Below are 21,952 nucleotides of genomic sequence, written 5' to 3' on the forward strand. Positions count from 1 at the left end.
CTCTTCCTTCTGATTTTCATCACAGCACTTTTCTCTAGGTGACTTTTTGTGAGAAGCCAGCGTATCACACGTGGCACATATGGGACACGTGTTGACCCCTTTCCGTCCTCAGGAAGGCTCTGGTCCACAGGCGGCAAGTCGTGGTTAGGGTGATGGGGAGTCGGAAGTTACGCCTGCATTTTCAACTGCTTGATGCCTCTGATTCCTGTGGGGCTCCAGGGCCAACTTTACACCCCAAATCATACAACTGTGCCTCTAGCTAGGGGAATCATATGGTCTGTGGACGCTATCTCGATAAACGTTTCTGAGTGTACACTGGGCCGCTTCTGCCAAACAGTGTGGCTTCTGCTCAAAAATTTAGGAAATTGTTCAGGAAGACATGAGGATAAGGCTCCCTGTAAAGATTGGGTCTTTCTGTTATGTCTTATTGTGGCTCCTGTCACGCCACATGTCCTAGGCCTGTGTCTGCGTGTGTAAATGCACACACATGACGTGTCATTTGTGGCACACCCTTGCCACCCAGCATGGCCACTGAGCTGATCCGTGGTTAATCTTAGGGTTGAAGATTAGCCAGGACTTGCAATTCTCCTTCGACTTCTCTGTGCTGTTTGGGTTTGTGGTGATGGATGGTATTATTTCTCTCCCCCCGAAAGCAGCTACTTTTGTTGTTGAAACCTAAGGAATGGTTGACTGGAGGGAGCGGGGTTTGGGCTCCCACGTGGCGCTGGGTGGCCCCCAGGGCCACGCCTCTGGGCCTGACGGACGGAGCGGGGGGGAGGGGCATCGCCACCCACAGGCTGCATCACCGGGTGTCAATGAACCCCAGTCCGTCCACGTTCAGAGGACAGATGGGACCCTCAGACATCAGACTGTGCGCGGGAGTCCAGTCTGTACCAGCCAAATGCCTCAGGGGACCTGGGGTACGTGGAAGGAATGGGAGCGTGGTGTGCGTGTTGAACCGATGCCTTCCTGCACATCTCGGCTTTCCCTGGCATCCAGCCGACCCTCTGGATGCCCAGTTTTAATTAGACACTCCGACATACTTCTCTGCCACCAGCCTTCGTGGACCCGCGCGTGGGAGGATGGTACCGAGGGGACAGATCGTGTGGCGGGGGAAGGCCTGGGGACACAAACTGGCCCCCACCAGTTACAGGCTGTGTGATCTCACCACACTACTGAACGTCTCTGGGCCTCAGGCTCCTTCTCTGTGCTGTGGGGTGGTCGTGGCTCTCGTCATGGCCTGGAGCCAATGTGTCTGCCCATCACAGATGGAGGGCATCATCACGTCCAGCCTGACCGTGCCTGAGTCGTACGGCCTGCATTGGCTTGAATACAGAGGAAGGGGGAACAGGGCCTGTGTTCTTCACTCTGTGATGGTCGTCAGTGGAAACTGCCAAGGGCAGCACCTGGCACTCAGCCCGGGCCCGGGGACTGAAAGACGATGTTGTCACACATGTTATCATCACCACACTGATGTACCACGCACGGCTTCGGGCTGTCAGATGTGAGTCCTGTTCCCATTGGATTTGAGGAATATTTACTGCGCATCTGCAGGGTAGTGTGGGCCCTGACCTGACAGGGTCACTCACTGCTGCTGCGGGGGCTGCACTGGCCAGTGGTGGTGTGATAAGAGAAACAAGAGACTGGCCTGAGGGCCTCGAGCCGCCAGCCCTGCGCCTGGCCCGGCCAGACTTTGTATGTGCCCTGGGCGGGCGCCGCCCCCCTCTGCCCTTGGCCATATCCCCGGGGCAAGTGTGGGGAGAGAATGGGCCCAGATGTCCACTGCGCCTGGACCTTCCGGACACCACCCGTGAGATCCTCGGGTGCCTCTCTGGTCAGGAAGTGCCGTTCTTCCGGCCGCAAGGTGACACCCTCAGGGATGTGGGTGGGCAGGCCGCCTGGACCAGCTACTGGAGGCATGACATGTCCTGGGACTTGCCAGAAGCTCGAACTGGAGTGTGCCGAGCCCGGGGGCCAGCATGAGTTTCCAGCTCCCTGCCACGCACTGACACCCCACCATGAGCTGGCCCTGCCCCATCACCATCCCCAGAAAGCCCTGCGTGGGGTCACATCACTGTCCCCCCTGCAGATGGAAAAAGGCCTGAAGGAGGGACGCCAACACACGCCAGGCCTGGCTTCCAGCACTTTCCACCAGCTCGTCTCGTGGGGTCACGGTAACAAAGTACTGAGTGCAGACCCGGTCTTCCACAGGGGACCTCTGCTCACCTCCTGGAGGCCATGAGCCCAAGATCAGGGTGTTGCAGGGTGGTTCCTTTGGTGGCTGTGAGGGAGGCTCTGCCCTTGGCCCGCAAACAGTGGGCCTCTCCCTGAATCCGCAGAGGGTCCCCCGTGCGTTTCTGTGTGTCCTAATATCCCCTGTGTGTAAGGACAGACGTGAGCACCAAATCAGGTTGTAGTCTGAAGTGCTAGAACTGGGGGCTGACCTGTGACTCTGGGGGGACACAGTTCAGCTGTCACAGAGGGGCTCTTTCCGTGGTCTCCCAGGCCCCCCTTTTGATGGCTCGCACACTCCGTGTGGAGGAAGGGAGACTCGGCCGGCTGGGCGGGTTTTCCCTTTTAGGCCTCTCCCCATCAAGCTCAAGGCTCTTCCCCGCCTGCATGGGGCTCCCTGATGGCCTGGGTGTGGCTGAGATTGTCTGTGTCAGAATGCACTGCTGTCTCAGGGCCCGGGGACCCGACAGCTAGCCCGTGGGGCCCCGGGGTCTGTGCTCGGTCTGCTGGCATCCAGAGGCCAAGCCGTTATCACCCAGGCGGAAACCAATCTCGGCCTCCCCAGGTCTAGTGGGGTGTGGCTCTGTGAAGCCCCCCAATTTGCCCCCCCATCAGTCCTGGGGGAGCAGGGGCCCCACGTGAGGTAGGGTGACCCAGGGCTCACACCCACACTGAGGCCCCTTGCAGGCCAATTGCGCTGGGATGGCAAGCATGACCCAGGTGCTCTGAGGTGACCCAGGTCCTTTGTTCCCCCAGCCCCACGCTGACGTTTAGGGGATCCTGGAGAATAGACAGGAGCCTCTAGTGGGGTTTCCACCTGAGGAGGTCAGAGGGTCACCGACCGTTTGGGAGAGGTGACATGAATTGGTAGTTGGCAGTTGGTAGCCCAGGGGGACATGGGGCCAGCACGTGGGGCTCCCTGTGAGCGTGCTGTGGGTCCAGAGGAGGCCCTGGACGTGGGCCCTGAAGCTCAGTTTTCCCAGGTGGAGGGGAACGGCGGGCAGCACTCCCGGTAGAAGCAATGCTGGGAGCCAGGGCCAGAGCTGCAGGCCATCAGCGGCAACTCTGGGAAAGAGCCTGGGGCAGGGAGTGGTGGGAGGTAAGTCAGGGAACCAGCTGGGCACTGAGCTTGGAGGCGTGGAGGTCCCTCTGGGAGCTGAGCTGGGTTCTGGTGGCTTGGGGAGCCACAGAACATGCTTGAGCAGGGCAGGGACCTGAGCAAATGGTGCCTGTGCTCCAGGCCACCTCCCTGATCCTGCCCTTGTGCCAGCTGGGAGAGCTCATCCTGGGGGCCCCATTGTCCTAGCCGCACCCTTGCGGTGAGCTCGCTGGGCTCAAGGGGACACTTCCCCAGTGGGTCCAAATGGAGAGCTACTCAGACACCTGGGACTTTGGAACCAGGGCAGGAGAACAGACCTGGGGTTGAATCTTGACTCTGTCTCTCCTGGCTGTGTGGCTTTGGGCTGGTTAGCGTGCCTCTCTGAGCTTGGTTTCTAGCTCTTGCCGAATGGGTACAAGAGTATCTAACATAAGGGGTTCGTGAAGACTCCAGGCAAGGTCAGGCCAGACTCGGGGCATTTCCTTTCCTGGATCCAAGCATCCAGCACCTCCTCTGGGACTTAGGTTGTGGAGGGAGTGACTTTCCTGTCTCTGGAAAGGTCCCGGTGAGCCTCAGGCAGGTTGTGTGCAGAAGTGGGGGGGACACCATGTCCGGACTTGGGGAGGGGATCCTGAGGTCAGAAATTCAGAAAGACATGGCAGGAATGTTTTCTGTCCTATCCATGCTGTCTCTGGTTTCATCTGGGAAGACCTAGAGGCTGGGGTGACCAGAGAGCTGGGGACAACAGGAGCCTCTGGAGAACAGATTCCTGTGCCCCCTGCGTGTGGTCGCTCGGTGTTTGGGGTGGTTGGGCTTCCTCTCTGCATGGCCGCTGGGCTCCAAGAACAAGCATTCTTAAAGGCAAGGCAGTTTATGGCATTCTGGTCTAGGTTGGAAGCCACCCGGTGTCGCCCCCTTCACGTTATTGGCCAAGGCAGTTCCAGGGTCCACCTGTGTTCCCGGGGAGGGGTTTCGGTCCCCGCCGCTGAGCGGGAGGCATGTTAAAGCCACAGTGGAGGAGAGCCTGGGGGGTGGACGCTTGCCTCCAGGGGCTGCTTGGAAGCCTGCTGGGGAGGGATGAGCGTGCCACCATCTCTAGAAGGAGTACCGGTCACATCGCCAGAGGCTGAGGCAAGCTGTGTGCAGGGGGAGACGGCACATGCTCAGTGCGATACGTGTTGATTCATCCCATTTCTGGAGCACCTGCCAGGTGCTAGGCACTGGGCTGGGTACTGGGCCTCCAAGGGCAAGCCGGGCAGGCATGGAGCCTATACCCCTTCAGAGGAGAGGACATCAGAAAGATGTTCAGTGCAGGGGGGTGAACAGGAGAGGAGGGCAGCTCACCCACCCAGAGACGTTCACTGCTGTGCCCTGGGCCGGCCCTGAGCAGGGCTCGGAGAACCCCTGGTGCGTCGGCCTCCCCAGACGTCCTGGTCCGGGGCTGATGGAGAAGCCGCGAGATGCAGGCAGGAGTTGGTCAGTTTGGGAATATGAAGCATTTTCACATAATCAGTTCTGTCTGCAAACGTGTGCTCGAGCCTATGTCCACTGCTTAGAACTCTGGCTGAGTGGAGCGGATCGCGGACAGCTGACCGCAGTCTCGCCCTGGGGCAGGTCAGGGGCTCGGATGAGCCCACTCAGCTCCACAGGAGAAACCAAAGACCATATCCATGGGGAAGCACAAGAGGGCCGGGTCATTTCCGGGGTGGGGCGGGGGGACAGCTTCACATGGATGTGGCATCCCGGTAGGGTCCCTGCAGTTTGATGGTGTAACTGTGGAAGCAGGTATGGGGTGGGTGCTGGGAGTTCAGGCATCTGGGGCAACGCGCTTCCATCAGGGAGGCTTTCTGTCCCCCAGGGAGCAGGGACTCCTCTGCTTTGCCTGGACCCTGTGCCAGCCCCGGGCTCAGCAGGGAGTGGGAGCCCATGGACATCCTGGATGAATGACGTACATGAAGAGGCAGAGGGTCTTTTCTCTGGCTGAGGGGGAGCTTGCTTGCTGGGCCCAGGTTGCCGACGGCCATGGCCATGGCCGGGATGGCTGCTCCAGAGGACAGTTCCCGCTTCGTGATTATAATTAGCAGTTGGCTCATAAGTAGGTTAGGGAAGGGAGTGCTCTTGTGTGAGTTGGTGTGATTTTCCAACACGCAGCCCAGGGGAGGGCTGCGGGACAGAGTGGGGACCCATTCCCGACCTGAGACACAGCCTGCAGAAGAACAAGCCCTGAGGGCAGGCAGACACTCCGAGCTCAGGCATGGGTGGGCCCTCCACTCCACACTGGGAAAACCAGCCCAAAGAAACACCCATGCTGGAGGACACGCACCAGACACAAGGATGCTTCTGGCCACGTGGTGTGAGAGCCGTCCCCTCCTGATCCCTGACTTTAGAGGGGCTTCCAGGCTAGGGAAGGCAGCCACAGACCAAGAGACAAGGGCTACCCAGCATGGTCATACTGTGGTGGAGATGAGCATGAGGATGGGTACTCACTGAAGACCTAGAAGGCACCTTCCCACCTCATGTCACCTCCTCCCAGAAGTCCTCTCTGATTGCACACAGGTTCATCTCCCTGCTGGGCTTCTGTCTGTGGCTCTCTGCTCATTGTCTCTTCAGAAGTGAAGGCCTGGGGGAGGGCGGGAGCTGTGTGCCTAGGACCCACTCTGGGCATACTGGAGTCTCAGGACTGTATGGCCTATTCAGTATTAGAGCAGTGCTGTCTGGAGCCCCAGCCAGTGGTTTGCGTGATGCATTCAGAAGAGTGAGGAGTGCAGCAAAGCCGTCACGGCTGATGGGGTGTGGGGACCAGTCAGACCCCAAGCTCACAGGGCCCCCTCAGGCAGTCCTGCGGTTCATGACCTGCAGACCAAACTCTGGACGAAGAGATGAGCATGAATGGGGATGTTGGGCCTCATCGGGCGCACTGGCTTGGGCTCCAGCATGGCCTGGACCTTTGGAGTTGGAAATGTCCCTGAAGGTCACCAACGACACGTGCCTTGCGGTCTGGGAAACGAGAGATGTGTTGCTGGAACGAGAGAGGCGTCTCTAAGTCTGAGGGTCATCCCCTGTAAAATGGGGGTGACAGACCTTTCCTGCAGGTAGGGGGCCGGGGCTGGGCCTGTTTGGTTCCTGTGGAATCCGGGCACCTATTAGGTCCCCAGGTACTCCCCCTCGGGCACGTGTCGGGTGGGTGAACCCGAGTCTCGCAGACAGTAACAGCAAGAACAGCTTTGTTGTTTGAGTTCCTGGAGTTGAGCACCCTTTGGCTGAGCACCTTGCACTTCTGACTTCACAATGAAGTGCTTTGACTCGTGGTGGTCTCCAGGGGCTCAGGGCACCGGGAAGGCTCAGGCCAGATGCTCCAAGGCTGGAGGAGGCCAGGGCCACGGCGGCATCTGCCCTGGGGAGGATCTCATGGGAGAAGGGAGACCACTCCGGGCATGCATTCCAAGGGCATCATCATGGCGTGGGTCTCCAGCTTTGATGACAGGAACAGACATGGGGCATCCGGCTGTGGCGTCTAGAGCGACGTCAGGTTGGTGAACAAAGTGGGAAGTGGCCCCACTCAGGGCTGAGCTGAGAGAGGGAAGAGGAGAATGGGAGGGTATGGTGGGTGAAGAGGCCAGAGGAGTGTTCCCAGCTCATCAGGGTAAAAAGCCCACTTGCCCAGTGTCCAGGAGCCCTGCCTGCCAGCCACATGGGCGAGGGAGCGGAGCTTGGTGCCGATGTTAGCCGGCGTGCTGGTGGGGGTCAGCCACCGACCCTGCTCCCCAAGCCAAGGGCCGGTGAGGCCTGGCTCTGCTCTGGGTCGGGCCCGCTCACGGTGTCAGCGCTGGACACTGCTGGGTGAAGCGCTGGGTGCAGACGCCGAAGTTAGGAGCCCCACCTGCTGTAGGCCACTAATGGCACTATCTGTGGCCCCATCACTGTCACTGCCTGCTGCATCCCCACACACGACGGGCGCTCAGCTGGGTCACGGGCTCCGCACGTGTCGTCGGGTCCGATCCGTGTGAGGGTCCCACATTTGGGAATACTTGTCCCCGTTTCCTGGAGGAGGAAAAAGGCTCCAGAGGGCATGTGATCTGCCCAAGGTGAGGGAGGGGCGTTGCTGGGATCAGGACAGCTGTCCCCCTCCCCGTTGCCTACCCTGCCGCATCACGAGATAGCCAAAGCATGGAGGCAAATCTAGGACGATCTCCTGACAGGTGGCCGTGTAAGCAAAGGCATGCCCCCTGCCCCTGGTGGACTCCTGGTCTCCTTCCTGATAGCCCCCTCCCCTCCCCATCCGCAGGGGTAGGGGGGCCCCTAAGATTGGAGGGCCTGGGGACAACCAGGCCAGCAGCGGTGGTTGATGTCACCTGTCAGGCATTGCACCGGGTGCTTTTTCTCCTTTAATGGAGTCTCACAAAATGCCTCATGAGACCAGGCAGCAGCTCATCGATGTGAAACCTGAGGCTTCTTGGGGTTTGGTCAGCTCTCCAAGGTCACACAGCTGCCCCCGGATGTGGATGCAAGCCCACACCCGGCCCTGCTGGCTCCCATCCCAGGCCCAGCAGCACGCGGCTCTTATCTCCTGGGGAGAGAGCAGGGTCACAGCCTGGAGGGCCACTAGGGTGTCATGGGGACCGTGGGACCAGTCTCCGGTCAGGTTGATGATCCCGGGAATAATTCCCGTTCCCTGCAAGGCTCCCCAGGACCAGGGTTTCCTTATCACGCGGCGATCAAATAGTCTCAGTCCCGTGCCATCAGTTCTTACCACCTGAGTTTATGTGCTGGGTTATTATCCCAGCTGGGGACCCATGAAGCTAGAGGTTGGAGCCCATCTTGCAACCGTAGCCAAATGAGCCTGTGCCTTTGGCGGTGTGTGGTAGCTCTCCCTCCGCTTCTCTTTCTTTTAACATTTTTCCCAGACTTTCGTCCTTAGAGTGCTTTTCGGTCCACAGTGACGGTTGAACCTGCTGTGGGTTCCCACAAGGGTGGGATGACATCACCATGTCCCACCCCAGTGGCTTCTCTACCCTAAACACCCCCACACCCTGTCTGCGCGCCCCTCCCTCCCCCCACGCCCTGGCAACCACTGATTGTTTTTCCCATTTCCGTGGTTCTGCCTTTTCCAGTATGTCCTGTAGATGGACTCACACAGCCCACGGCCTCTGCAGACTGACTCGTTTCCCTCAGTAATATGCATCTGGCTGTCCCCCATGTCATTTGGTGGCTTGATATCTAGTTTCTTGATTATGCTCCTTTTTTATGTAAGACCCACACACCAGACACCAGGGCGGGCCAGAACAGCCCATCCCTGTCTTGGGGCCCCCTGGAGAGAACCCTGGGTGTTGCCCCCTGCAGGTCCTGGGCCTCCTCTCTGGGCCTCAGCTCCCTCCGCAACAGGGGCAACAGCTCCCTGCAGAGACACACCCCATCCAAGTCCACATATGGGATTTCTTTCAACTGGGCCTCTGCAGAGTTTCGAGGAATGAGTCACCTTGGGAAGTTAGATGCTCCCGCCACACATGTACGGGATGCCCAGATGGGACTCCTTGGGGCAGAGTGGCACCTGCCACCCATCCCCACAGCGCAGTGTCTGCCTCCTGCCACCAGAGGGCAGCACCACAGCTCTCACGCCCAGACACCCTGGGAGGCTTTTAGGATGCCCCAGGTGGGCAAGAGTTGGATCCCCCCAAAAAAGCCTATCTTAAAGCAGCTCCCCCAACCTAGACCAGATCGACCTCGAGTAACCAGGAAACTGGTGGTGTCAGGCTGTGTGTCTTTGTGAATGACAATAGCTATTGTGTATTGAGCCCATCTTCCTGGCAAACACGACCCCCCCTCCCAGGGCAGGTGATGTGAGCAGAGGGCAGACGCATGCATGGACAGACGCACGGAAGGCTGGACATTCCAGGTGACAGCACGCAGCAGGGGAAGCTGGGCTGCACCTGAGCCATCTGCCCCTGTAGCCAGTGCTCCCCCGGGGCTCAGAGTGACCCCCAGGGTGGCTGGGTGACCTTCGGCTCGTATTGGACTTGAGCCAGATTCTAGTAGTATAAAAACTTGTTTGTCTGCTCGTGGACAGATGATAGGCTATTGTTCTCTGTCTGCCGGACAGATGAGAAGATAACAATGTGGAGGATCCGTGTCCCACCCCCACGCCCCACCCCCCACAATCTCCACGGAGCCTAGGAGGTGGATGGGGTGACTTGGAGCCTGGCAGGCCCCGGGCAGTTCACAGGTTCTAAACCTGGATTCCAGTGGCTCATTCTGCCGGGGAGTCGTAAATTCAAGCCCAAGGAAATGCCACCTTCCACCAATTTTGTTAAGTAATAGATAAGGCCATTTCTGCACCTTTTCTACAGGAAAAAGAAGCGAAGGGCAAGCCTGTGGTTGGCATTTAAGCTAGAGTGGAGAATGTCACTGAAGCCATAGGAGGGCAGACGAAGCCCCCTCCCCCTCCCCCTTCCCCAGCTTTGCACCCTCCAGTGTGACTCTTCTGGAAACCAGAGACAGGCATTGACTCTGGGTCTGGAGAGCCCAGGGAGACACCAAATTACTTTTCATGCAGCTCATCTCTTTTCTTGCACCTACTTCTTGTCTCCAGACAGCAGGCACTCTGCTGCGCTTGGGGTGTTCACAGCCTCCTCCTTGGACAGCTCGCTATCCCCAGCGTGACCCAGCCCCTCCCCTTTGTGCCGCCTGCTCTCCAACTCTGCACCCCGGGCAGGGACCACAGCCGAGAGGAGCCCAGCTCTAGCAGATCGGGGGCTGCTGGGATGCGGGGTGCTGGGCGTGGGGGACAGGTGGGAAATCGGGTAGACAAGTGTCCTCCTCAGACAGGGATGAGGAGAACTTGAGGTCTGCTGCTTGCTCAAAGCTAGCGTTATACCGTTGTGTAAATGGGTACGCATGTGCAAATAGCTTAACCTTCCAACAAAGCATGGCTGGTGCTTCCGCGCCCACCTGGGGTTTCCACTGCAGCCAGGTGCACAGCTCACCTGCACCTGCAGGTGCCCTCACTCCTTCCTGCCACCTGCCAACCCTGATACACACCTGCAGCCTGTCCTTGTCTCGGCCTCATGCAGGGCCCCCAGAACAAAAGGTGGGTGGTGTTAGAAGATGGGGAGATGAGTAAAGACACCCACCCACGAGAAAAGCCAAGTGGTCTCCTCAGTGCGGGCTGGAGCCGGGGGTCGGCCACCCGCACTTGGCAGAGACCCAGAGACAGGCGGTGTGTGTGTGGGGGGTGAGTTCCCAGAGGAGGAAAGAGGGCTCTCAGGGGAGCCTGATGAGGGCTGGGGGCCTGGATAGGCTGGAAGGGGGCATCCCATGTGGCTGGTGAGGGGAGCACCAGGTTTGACTTTCTCGGGTTGGTCCAAGGATCCAGCCTGTTTAGGTCCCTGCATGCGCCATGCTCTTTACCCAGCAAACCGCCGTGCTGGCCTCCAAGTCCAGCATCCAGCCAGCTTCTCCTTGTGCTTCAAACAACTCTGCCGGTCCCCAGCCCCTGGGCCTCCCCTCGCCCCAGCTCTGCCACATGGTGCATCTCCACTGCCCAGCTGGAGCTCCTCAAGGGGGCACACTCGCCGTGGGTCACTGGGTCCTGTAGGTACTTTTGGAGGATGTGGCTGAGGAGCATGTGGATGCCCCCAGGAGCCCCACGACCGGGCCCTTTAACCATCCACCCTGACCTGGCCCTCAGTGGGTCTCCAGCACTTCCATAAGCATCCCAAGCCATGGCTGGCTTTGAGGAGGACAGCAGCAAAATTGCAGTCAATTGCCCCAGGACGCAGAGGGAATCTGAAGCAAGCTCAAAGGAGGACTGTGGTTATTGTACTCACAGAAGAGAGGGCGCCGGGTCTCTTGGCTGCAGGAGGGCTGCCAAGCTTATGTTGGGGGCTTTGCTTCTGAGGCCCTGCCAGCTGGGGTCCTACCAGGTCAAGGCGGCAAGAGACTAGGCTGCCCATTGGGAGGGGGTGTGACCTCCCCGCCACTGCATGTGTGCCAACCTGGACAGGGGCAGATGGCCCATCAGGTGGGGCTGCCATACAGAGGAGCACCCCCCCACACACACACACACTGGGGGTTGACCAGATGGCCTCTCACATTATCTAGTTCCCTTTGGTCCCCTGGGAAAGAAGACACATCTGTCCCCTGAACGCCTATGGGGCTTGAACTGGGGGGTGCCCGCCTCCAAGGCCTCACGCTCCTGCTGCTTTGCTCCCCTGTGCCTGATGTGTGTCCCACCGTTAACGTGGTTCCTTGTTCCTCCCGCGCAGTGTCGGAGCCACAGGCCGCTCACAGCCCCCTGGAGAAGCCGCCGAGCACCTCGATCCTGTGTAACACCTGCGGGAATGTGTGCAAGGGGGAGGTGTTGCGGGTGCAGAACAAGTATTTCCACATCGAGTGCTTCGTGTGCAAAGGTGAGCTTCTCGGGCCTCTGCTCTTTTTCCTTGCTGGGGGTGGGGGCAGGGAAAGATCTGGAAGCTTCCAGAGAGGGCTTTGCAGAGGAGGTGGTGTTTGGGATCTAACTTGGAGTAAGGAGGACTCCGGTGATCGGAGGGTTCCAGGCCAGTCCAGGTGGCAGGGGCAGATGGGTGTGACCACAGAGTGCTGTTGGGGGGAGGGGCGACACTAGGGGCCCAGCCTCCTCCTTCCTGTGCCAGCGGCCCTAGGAGCAATGTGCAACAGCTAGCTGAGGGAGCAGCTGGGGCCTGGAGATTGGGGAGCCTGTCCCCGGCTGGATGCCAGGCCTGGGTGTGGCCCCAGCTGAGTCCCTTGGAGACTTCTGTAGAGCCATCTTCTGGGTATGGGGGTGCGAGGCCGCAGGTGAGCCCCCCGCCCCAGAGGAGCTCTGCCCCATCGCCACACCATGGCTTCAGGCCCTCTGCGAAGACTGTGTGTTGAGTCCTATTTTTTGGAAAGAAAACTTGAGAGCCACTGGCCAGGCTTTTCTGCTGTGAGGGGGGGTACCCCAGAAATGGCCCTGAAGTCCCCTGCCATTGGAGAGGGGCAGAGTGCCATGGGAGACATGGGGGTCTGTGAGTGCCACTGACCCAGGGGAGAACTGAGTGTCCCCGGTGCCCCCCAGCCAGGAACCTCTGGGGTGGCACGACCTCTGGCGGAGAATGGGAGTGCCCTGGGACCCTCAGTCTGAGGGCGACCCTGCCCCTGCCCTTCAGAGGGGCGCACCTGGAGGTGCCTGTTTTCTGGGAAAGGATGGAGCAGCCCCAGGTGAGGGTGTGAGACTAGCAATCACTTAGTGTCCTTAAGTGTCCCACTTAATGTCCTTATTGTCCAAAAGGATGCCTTTGCCCTTGAGGCTGCCCCCTAACCGTGCTCTGTGCCCCTCTACCCTGATCAGTGCCCCACACCCACCATGGCCAGTGCCCTACCCGCCCCCCCCCTTGTGGTCAGTGCCCCACCCCCACCATGGTCAGTGCCCCACCCCCGCCATGGCCAGTGCCCTCCCTCCCACCCTGGTCATTGAGATCCCCCCCATGTTCAGTGCTCCACCCTCTGCCATGGTCAGTGCCCTCTCCCCACCTGAAGCATCTCTCCCTTTTCATCAGAGCTTCCCAGACTATTATGGGATTTGTCTGGTTTAATTTTCTCTACTCTCCACAAGACAAATTTGCTGTGTCTGGAAAGCAAAATCCATTAAAATGCTCTTTTTAAAAGGTTATTTCAAAAGGCACAGGGGAAGCAGCCACCGTGTTTAAAAGGATTGTCTGTAAGCGCCGACCTTAGGAATGCAAGAGAAGGCATGAGACTCCAGAATCGAGTCCTGGTTTGACCCACAAGGTTTGAGGGGAGGTGGGGACTGCCCCAGGAGCCCTCCCCTCCTCCCGCAGCGTCATCTGGGCCAGATCACTTTGTCCTCCAACCTTTAGCTCCTGAGCAGATGCAGGAATAGCTGGGCCCCCTCCCTCATGGTAGGTGGCGGGCGGGACCAGCATCTCCTGGACTGGACCCGTGACAGCAGCTGCCCCGCCCCGTGGTTCCTGTGGTAGTGGCTTTGGTGGCAGGACCTGTGGGCATGTGGGCCCCATTCCAAGGCCAGTTGTACAGCCTCACCCCATGCCTGCCAGCTGTGCCCATGGCCATGGGGATCAGAGCTGCCCCCGATTCACTGACTGAGGAATGACGTTTCTAGATTATCTGCTAGCTGGGAAAAGCCATGTTGTTGAAGCATGACAATCCCACAGTCTCGGACTGGTCTTTTATCCAGGTTTTCATGAAAATGCAAAGCCTAGGAATCACTGAGGCTACTTTTGGATGAATCAAAATGAATACCCAACTCACAGTGTCTTAAGCAACATGGATATTGATTGTCTTAACCTGAAGTCTGGAAGTGGCCCCTTTAACCCCTGAGAGTTGGTGAATTTAACAGCTCAACAAGGTCCTTAAAGACCAGATTCTTTTTCTGCTTCCCCACCCTCACCATCCCCTCTCTCTCTCCCCCATCCTGTGCATGGCAGCAGTGCCTCTCCTCATGGTCTCAGAGTAACTGCTGTAGCTCCAAGCATCACATCCTCCCAGGGTAGCATCCAACAGGAGAAGGGGTTGGAGAGGGGGGATGTGCACAGGCAAAGGGCTCTCTCCTCACATGATTCTCCCTTTGACCAGGGAGAACCCTTTCCCCAAGGTTCCCCAAAGTCTTCAAATAGGATTCATTGGTTAGAACTGGGTCCCGGGCCCACCCACATCGGCACAGAGGACCGGAAAGGAGGGCGGCGACTCCCCGAGACCAGTCCCGTCTGTCCCCAGGTGGGCATGTCGCCGGGTAAACATGTTTAGCACAGCTTCTCACCAGAGGCCCCAGTGTAATGGGTTCTTGCCACCTTGGCACTTACTGGGTGGGCCCAGGTTACCTGGGAAAATCCATGAAATGGTTGTGTAATTATACTCTCCTTCATGGTTGCTCCAGCCTTGGGCTTTGATGCCTGGAGGTCTGGGTACAAATCTCACCCCTGTCATTGCTGCTCATGTGGGTCTCAGACACGTTTCCTAACCTTGGGATTCATGCAGCAATGATCTCTTGGGCACCTACTGTATGCACGCCGTGTTCTGGGTGCTTGAGAGGCATTCATGAGCAAAACGGCTATGTTTGTCCTTGTGGAGATCATGTCCTAGTGCGGGGGACAGACCATAAAACACTGGATAGGAGAGATACATTCTGTTTAGGTGCCCTACAAGGAATGTGGAAGAGGGCCTCAGGAAAGGCAGGCATGGGAATGAGGGAGGAGTTGCTATTTTCAACTGGGTAATCAGGGTGGGTCTCATGGAGGAGGTGAACTGAGTGAAGACTTGAGGGATATTTGGGAAGAGCCTTGCAGACAGAGGGAGCATCCTGATGGACGCAGAATGAGCAATGGGGAGGGGGTTTCTTGTGAGACCCCTGGCTCTGACACCCGGGGACAATGGACAGAGGAGGGCTCTGGTCCACCTTTGTTTCCAGAGATCGCTTTGGGTGTGCCGTGTGGACACGCAGTAGGCGTGCAGGGAAGGACCTGGGGGCCAGAGCCCATCATGTCCACCCTGCGAGGACGTGTGATTTTGGCTGGGAGTGGAAATCCAGTCAGCTCTATTCTCAGGCTGCAAAACAGAATAGAAATGTGCCAAACATGTTGCAAAACTGCCTGCATTTTCTCCCTTTGGGTCCTTCCCGGGGTATTTATGAGAAACCAGCCAAGGGCTTCCAAAACAGAAGGAAAGCTTCAGATACATGGGTGCCGTCCGCCTGCCCAGGGCACGTTCCTTCCACACAGTCAGACCCACGCAGGGTGCTCAAGGATCCATGGACCACGTGGCAGGATGAGACTGGCAACAGGGGACTGTTGGTACAGATGGAGGGTCCCCGGGGGCAGGGATCGGGCAAGCCCTGGCTGGCCGTGGCCATGAGCCCCGGGGTTGGCTCATTCTGATCAGGCCATGGGGGCCACCTCCAGCTGCTCCCTCTTCTATCCCCCAGCACAGAGAGGTGTAGGGGATAGTGGGTCACATCCCTCCGGGGCCACCCAAGGGGATCCCTGTCAGGTTCAGTGTGCAGCCTCCCCCATCCTCTCCTCTGTGAGTCTCTCTACCTGGGCGTCATGTCATAGCCCTACTTCTGTGCCCACGATCGCATCCTGACAGGGCTTCAACATCAAGTTGCTCACACCCAGGCTGCTGGACTCTGAACCCAGTGTACCAGGGTGTGCCAGCATGTGTAATGCAGCAGCAACAACTCTTTGGGGGTTCCTGATCATTTCCTGGGGCTAAAGTCCCCAAAAGGAGGTTGATGGTCAGAGGGTAGGAGTGGTTTCCGTGTTCTTTAGAGTCAGCGCCAAACAGTGTTCCAGAAAGTGTCTCCCCACTGCTGCCCGTGCTCCTGAGCGTTTCTTATAAATGACCACAGGGAAGTGGGGGGGACCGACACTCGGGGTCAACCACAGCTGCTCCGCGCCCCTGTATCAGTGTTGGCTAATTTGACAGGGAAGATAGAATGTCATGACTGCCCCGATGAGAATTTTTTAGATTACTAATGAATCTAGAGTTTCGATTTTGAGCGGGCAGAGGTCAGGGTTTTGACTATGACCTGACGAGCTTGGGGCAGCTGCAGGCCGGTCAGGAGCGGAGGTGACAGGCGAGCCAGGAAAGCATCTGCATCGACTCTCCCCGGGTCTGCAATGCTGACTCACGGGGTCTCAGCAGGGCACTACGTGCCTGGGCACATTTTCATCCAGGGTACACCACCATATGCTTGCAAAGATCAGGAAGACAGCCAGACACCAAAGTCTGGGTACCCTTGGGCCCTCCTGGTGCTCCATGGCTATCTTTTCACAGAAAAAGATGCCTAGCAGGGCCCCGGTGGGCTGTTCTTCCCGAGTTGGGGTACCCCTGCTGGGCGTGCACTGTGAGACAAGACAACATCAAAGGTTTACACTCTCCCGCTGGGTCTGGGGAGTTCAGGTCTGACCACGGCCTCGGCCTCCAGGGATGAGTGACGTGGGTGCATCCACAGCCTTGATGGGGCCCTGCGTAACTCGGGCTTCAGAGGATGCTTTTCTGTGCAGCTGTTTTTACTTTGGAAGTGGGCTGCATTCCGAAGGAAGCTGCAGAGGCCCAGAGAGGCTCAGGAGCTTGCCCGGGGCGCACAGCCAAGTGCACAGGTGACGCCGGGATCCAGAGCCAGGCCACTCCAGCCTCTGGGCTCTCAGTTGTCTGCAGGGCTAACATCTCCTCTGAGCACTGCTCCGGTGTCCAGAACAGGGAGAAGCACGTGCTGCCCTGTTGCCCTGGCAAGGGGACAGGGGGACCCCGGAGAGGCCCACTGCCTCCCCTAGTGTGGGGGATGAGCCAAGCTGAGGGTGCACCCCTCTCTGCAGGGACGCCTGGGCTCCCAGGTGGCAGATGAAAGGGCACGGAGTAGTGAGCCATGAGCTGAGGGGGGCCCCTGCTGACCAGGCTGAGCAGACCGGGCCCCGGGGGACCCCGACTCCCTGGAGCTTCCATCTCCAGACTCCAACCTTCCACAGCTGTGCTTCTGAAACCTGCCCTGCCTGAGAAGGCGCCTGGGCTGGGGCTGGGGCTGGGGCTGGGGCTGCCGGGCTGCCCTCACCTCCAGGCCTCCCGGCCCTAAGCCAGGGAGTGGTTGCCTGGTCCGGGCTCCCTTGACCGGCCACTGGGAGCTCCCCTCAGTCACTCCCGCCCTTTGTGCTGATGCATGAAGGCTTTCCTTTGTTACTCAGCTGACCTGCCAGCATGTATAACGTCTGTGTTATTTTGATAGCTTTCTGCTAATCTTTGGGGAAAAAAAAACACAATCCAGATAACTTATTAAATGTTTAGAGCCTTGTGAGCACAAGAAATTCCTAATAAACCAATGTCCATGTTCACTCTGGAATATTTTGTTTTAGGGAGCACAATGTGGCACTTCCACTCTTCTTATTAGTTTTTTTTTTTATTAGTTTCAGGGGTAGGGGTCAGTGATTCATCAGTCTAATATCACACCCAGTGCTCATTACGCCAAGTGTCCTCCTTACTGCCCATCCCCCACCCCCTTCCCCTCCAGCAGCCCTCAGTTTGTTTCCTAATGATTAAGAGTCTCCTAGGGTTTGTCTTCCTCTCTGATTTTGTCTTGTTCTATTTATCACTCTCTTCCCCTATGATCCTGTTTTGCTTTTTAAGTTCCACCTATGAGTGAGATCCTATGACAATTGTCTTTCTCTGATTGACTTATTTCATTTAGCTTAATACCCTCTACTTGCTTCCATGTTGTTGCAAATGGCAAGATTTCATCCTTTTGATGGCTGTGTAATATTCCATTTTATATATACACCACATCTTCTTCATCCATTCCTCTGTCGATGGCCATCTGGGCTCTTTCCACAGTTTGGCAACTGTGGACACTGCTGCTATGAGCATCGGGGGCCTTATGTCCATGCACCGTGCTTTAGGGAAGTTGAGCAGATGTGGGTTTCCAGGCAGAAATGGGATAAGGTGAAAGCTTCTGCTTTTACCAAGAGTTGGCTGGGGGTTTTGCAAGGAGGTGTTGGTGGTCTTGCTTTGGCATCTACCCTTCACTCGATGTGCCCCAAAGGATGACATGAGTTCAATGTCAAGATGCCGATCCTTAGAATTCACCAGAAATAGCATCCTTTGCAATCAGCTGATGTGTCGATGAAGCATTTTCAGTGTTGATTCAAAAACATGGTGAAGGAAGAAGGAAGGGAGACAGGAAGGAAGGAAAGACATGGTTTTCAGGATGCTGCCTGGGGGCTGGGACCCACGAGGACCCCGGACTGACCCAGCTGGCAGGGCTGGGGTGCAGGGTGTCCTCCTCGCTTCTGGTGAGGAGGGGCTGGGCCAGCTGGGCTGGGTAGAGGCGGCTCCCTCTGAAACCATGTGTGTCTCCCACGTGCCCCTGGGCTGGAGGGTGTGTAGGGGGAGTGGATGCATGGGTGTCCCACACTCAGACTGGCAGGCTGTCCAGAGAAAGTCGCCCCTTTCCCCACCTAGCGAAGTGCCCAGAAAGGATTCGTATTCCTGTATTCACTGTCTCCCTCCTTCCTGTGGGAGGTCTGGCCTTGTCTGCACTGTGGGAGACAGATATTAGGACACTGAAATAGGCCGGAGTCGGGGAGGGGGCAACAGGATTTCTCTGCCACCAGGGGGCAACCATAGGATGCACCTGTCCTCCACCACATGGGATTGGGATCTTCCCATCCAGAACAGAGCACCTTCCTGCTTCGTTGTATTTCCTGCTGGGAACAGCTCCACTGAAGTCACGGAGGGGCTTGCGGGCATCCACACATCACCCCTGCTGGGCTCACAGATGCTGGCCCCTTTGCAGAGCCTCCTTCTTGTCCCAGATCGGTGCTGCTTTTCTGGAAGCTTCCCCAAGAAAGTCCACTCAGCACCAGGCTGGGGGGCCAGAGCCACGGTCTGTTCCTGGAACCCAGCCCCCTAGGGGTGCGACGAGTCACCCCAGATTTGCCCTGGGGCCTGTATCAAGGGGGAGCTGTGTGTGGCGGGACCTGGTGGACCGTCAGCAGCCCACCAACGCGGTGTCTCCCCCCAGCATGCGGCTGTGACCTGGCCGAGGGTGGCTTCTTCGTGCGGCAGGGAGAGTACATCTGCACGCGGGACTACCAGCGTCTGTACGGGACCCGCTGCTTCAGCTGCGACCAGTTCATCGAGGGCGAGGTGGTGTCAGCCCTGGGCAAGACCTACCACCCCGACTGCTTCGTGTGCGCCACGTGCCGGTGAGTCGGGACCGCTGGGCTGCTGGCGCCACTCCTCCTCCCCTCTCCCTCCTGCCTCCTCCATCCACCTCCCTCCTTCCCTCTTCCCTCGGTCCTCTCCCCTCCTCTCCCCTTCCCTCCTCTCTCCTCCCTCCCTCCAACCACCTTCCCTCACCCTCCTCCCTCCTTCCTTCCCTCCTGTTCCCCTCTCCCTCCTCTCTCCCTCCTCCTCCCTCCTCCCTTTCCCTCCTCCCTCCTCCTCCTTCCCTCCTCCCTCCCTCCCTTTCCCTCCTCCCTCCTCCTCTCTCCCTCCTCCTCCCTCCTCCTTTTCCCTCCTCCCTCCTCCTCCTCCCCTCCCTCTGTCCTCCTGCCTCCTCTCTCCTTCTCTCCCTCCATTTTCCCTCCTTCCCTCCCTCCCTCCACTCTCTTCCCTCCCTTCTTCTCCCTCTGTTCTTCTGCCTCCTCCCTCCCTTCTCCTCCCCCTCCCCCCACCATCCTCCTGCCTCCTCCCTTTTCACTCCATCTTCCTCTTTCCCTCCTTCCATCCCCCCTCCCTCCTGCTGGGCCACAGCTGGGAGGGGAGGCAGGGCACAAACCCGGGGTGGCAGGTGGACACAGGATGGCTATACACCAAGACATACCTTTGTCCAACCCCAGAACATGCAGGCCTCCACCCTTTGCCTGAAGGGAAGGACCAGGCCCTCCTTCCTGGTGGGGGGTGGGGGTGGTGGCAGAGAGGCAGATTCGGAGGCTGCCAACATGGGGCCTCCTTGGGCTTCTGGGGAGGAGCTCCCTCCTCACTCTCCTTGGCCTCCTTGCTGAGCTCCTCTCCTCCCAGCATCCTCCGTGTGTTTCTTCTCTCACATCGGTGCCTGTGAGGTCCACACTTCACCCCATCCTTGTCCACCCACCACGACCCCTCAGCTGCTCCCAGGTCCTTGATCTGTGGGTGGCCCCTCACCCACCCACTGGGTGCATGGCCCCTAAGCATGGGTATCTTACAGATTTAGGGAAGGGTCCCTCTCTTTTTAGAATCTTCCCAGCCACCACCCCCGTGCAGGTCTTAAAGTGTGCCTACTTGGGGTCCTGCCACGACCTCTGCCCTGGGGTCCCTACCTCCCCTCTCTCTGTCTCTCCTCCCTACTGCCCCCTAGAATCCATGAGAAAGGCCCAAAGCAGGGAAGAAGTGGAGGGTTGCTGCAGTTAGAAAGAGCCTGACCCCCCCAGCAGGGCCTCAGCCAGCACCCTGCTCCACCCTGCACCTCTGGAGACTTAGGAGAGAGCCCAGAAGCAGCTTTCCCATGTGAGCAAACCTCCTGCACCCCACGCCCTGCCCTAGACACACTGCTCCCCGGAAGAAGTTCTATGTTGAAGATGCAAAGAGTAAAAAGAACCCCGAGTTTATCTTCTGCTCTTGTTTTCTCAGGCTCACCACACCCAGTTTCAAGGGGGACTTTTTGAGTGTTGTTGCCAAAGCTGTTGTTTGTGGTTAGGGCTTGTGTGCTGGATAGAAGTGAATGTTTTCATCAGAGGGATGCAGAGAGGAGGGAACAATGACAGGGAATATCTCTAACGAGAGCCACTGTGCTGTTGCAGCGTGTGTGGGTCTGAGTTCCCACAAGGACAATCCAATGTTTGATTGCTGTGCACACAGCTTAGAGACAAGGGGACATAATCAGAATAAGTTTGAAAGATCACCTCTGGATAATCTTCCATTTTAAAAATAACAACAGAGAGCTCTGTCACACTGGAGTAACTGGGCCAGACTTACACCCTCTGTACACAATTGCAATACTCTACATGAATTAATTGTTTGGAGACATTGGGGCACAGTCTGCATGGGGCAAAGAGCAGGACCACAAAGGCAACGGACCCTGCAACCACCCAGCTTTTTGCCTGGTGACAGTTCTTGGAGTGGCACTACCAGGAGAGGAGACTGGGCCAGGAGGCAGTGATAAGAGCAGCAGGGGATGTATGCCAGGGGGAGGGAGCCACACAGAGCAAGTGCAGAGAGCAACGTAGGGGCACCTTTGAGACATCACTGAACACAAAGCCATGTAGGCATAGAGGACATTTCACAAGGTGGACAAAGAATGGCCGGATTGCTGTAAGCTGAATGGTTCCCAGGGCTGGGAGACATTTAAGATGTGACCCAGGTATGCAGTGGGGATGCTAAGTTGTGCATTATTAGTAGGAGTAAAATAGCCCAAGAGCAAAGGCTACAAGCACCTACTGAAACGAAGGACAGAATAAACCCCCAAAGGTTTGCACTGATCTGCAAATGGGCTAACTGCCTTCCACCACTCTTCATAGGAAGATGGGAAATCCAGCCCTGAGCAACAGAGCATTGGCAGCACCCAGTGTCCACTCAGGTGTTACTAGCCATAGAAGCTGGGCATTGAGACCCAAAGCCAGAATCAAAACCCAATAGCTGTGGGATCCAGAAATGAGAGGGATGTGAAACCAGCAGATGGTGGCTTTGAAACAGTATTGAAAATATGCTTAGGTATTTAAAGGAGAATGTGAATGTAAGAGAAGTCATATAGAAGGAATAAAAAGAAGCCAAGTGGAAATTCTGAAAATGAGAAAGGCAATTTCTGAGATGACAGATCCCTTCAAAGGAATTAGCAATAAACTAGGTATTGAGGAGGAAAGGCTTGGTGAACCTGAAGACATAAGAACAGAAACTATACAGACTAAAGCAAAGAGACAGAAAAGACTGGAACACATGAAGAAAGATTCAGGGATCTGTGTATAAAGAATCTTTCTGCCTGTCTGGGCTGAGAGGGAGAAACCCTGAAGGTGGGGGAAGACCAAATAATTGAAGAGATAATGGTTGAAAATTTTCCAATCTTGAAAACTATAAGCCCATGCATGGATCCAGGAATCTTGATAAACCCCAAGCAGAAAA

General features: G+C 57.4%; 1 protein-coding gene across 10 annotated transcripts in view; it reads left to right on the forward strand.

The window, feature by feature from the left end:
• The window catches only part of ABLIM2 (actin binding LIM protein family member 2), a 135,114-nt gene that overhangs the window by 24,677 nt on the left and 88,485 nt on the right, over nucleotides 1-21,952 (forward strand). For 7 of the 10 annotated variants that reach the window (XM_032333724.1, XM_032333727.1, XM_032333729.1 and 4 more), the window contains exons 1-3: nucleotides 6,673-6,860; nucleotides 11,593-11,736; nucleotides 18,879-19,062. In XM_032333724.1, coding sequence (XP_032189615.1) covers nucleotides 6,740-6,860; nucleotides 11,593-11,736; nucleotides 18,879-19,062 — 449 coding nt within the window. In that variant the 5' untranslated portion in view covers nucleotides 6,673-6,739. Of the gene's footprint in view, nucleotides 1-6,670; nucleotides 6,861-11,592; nucleotides 11,737-18,878; nucleotides 19,063-21,952 lie in introns of those variants that run through there. The other 3 variants (XM_032333723.1, XM_032333721.1, XM_032333722.1) reach the window with 2 other exon arrangements.

The sequence above is a fragment of the Mustela erminea genome, chromosome 2 (genome assembly GCF_009829155.1).
Source record: "Mustela erminea isolate mMusErm1 chromosome 2, mMusErm1.Pri, whole genome shotgun sequence".
In the NCBI taxonomy this organism is placed as follows: Eukaryota; Metazoa; Chordata; class Mammalia; order Carnivora; family Mustelidae; genus Mustela; species Mustela erminea.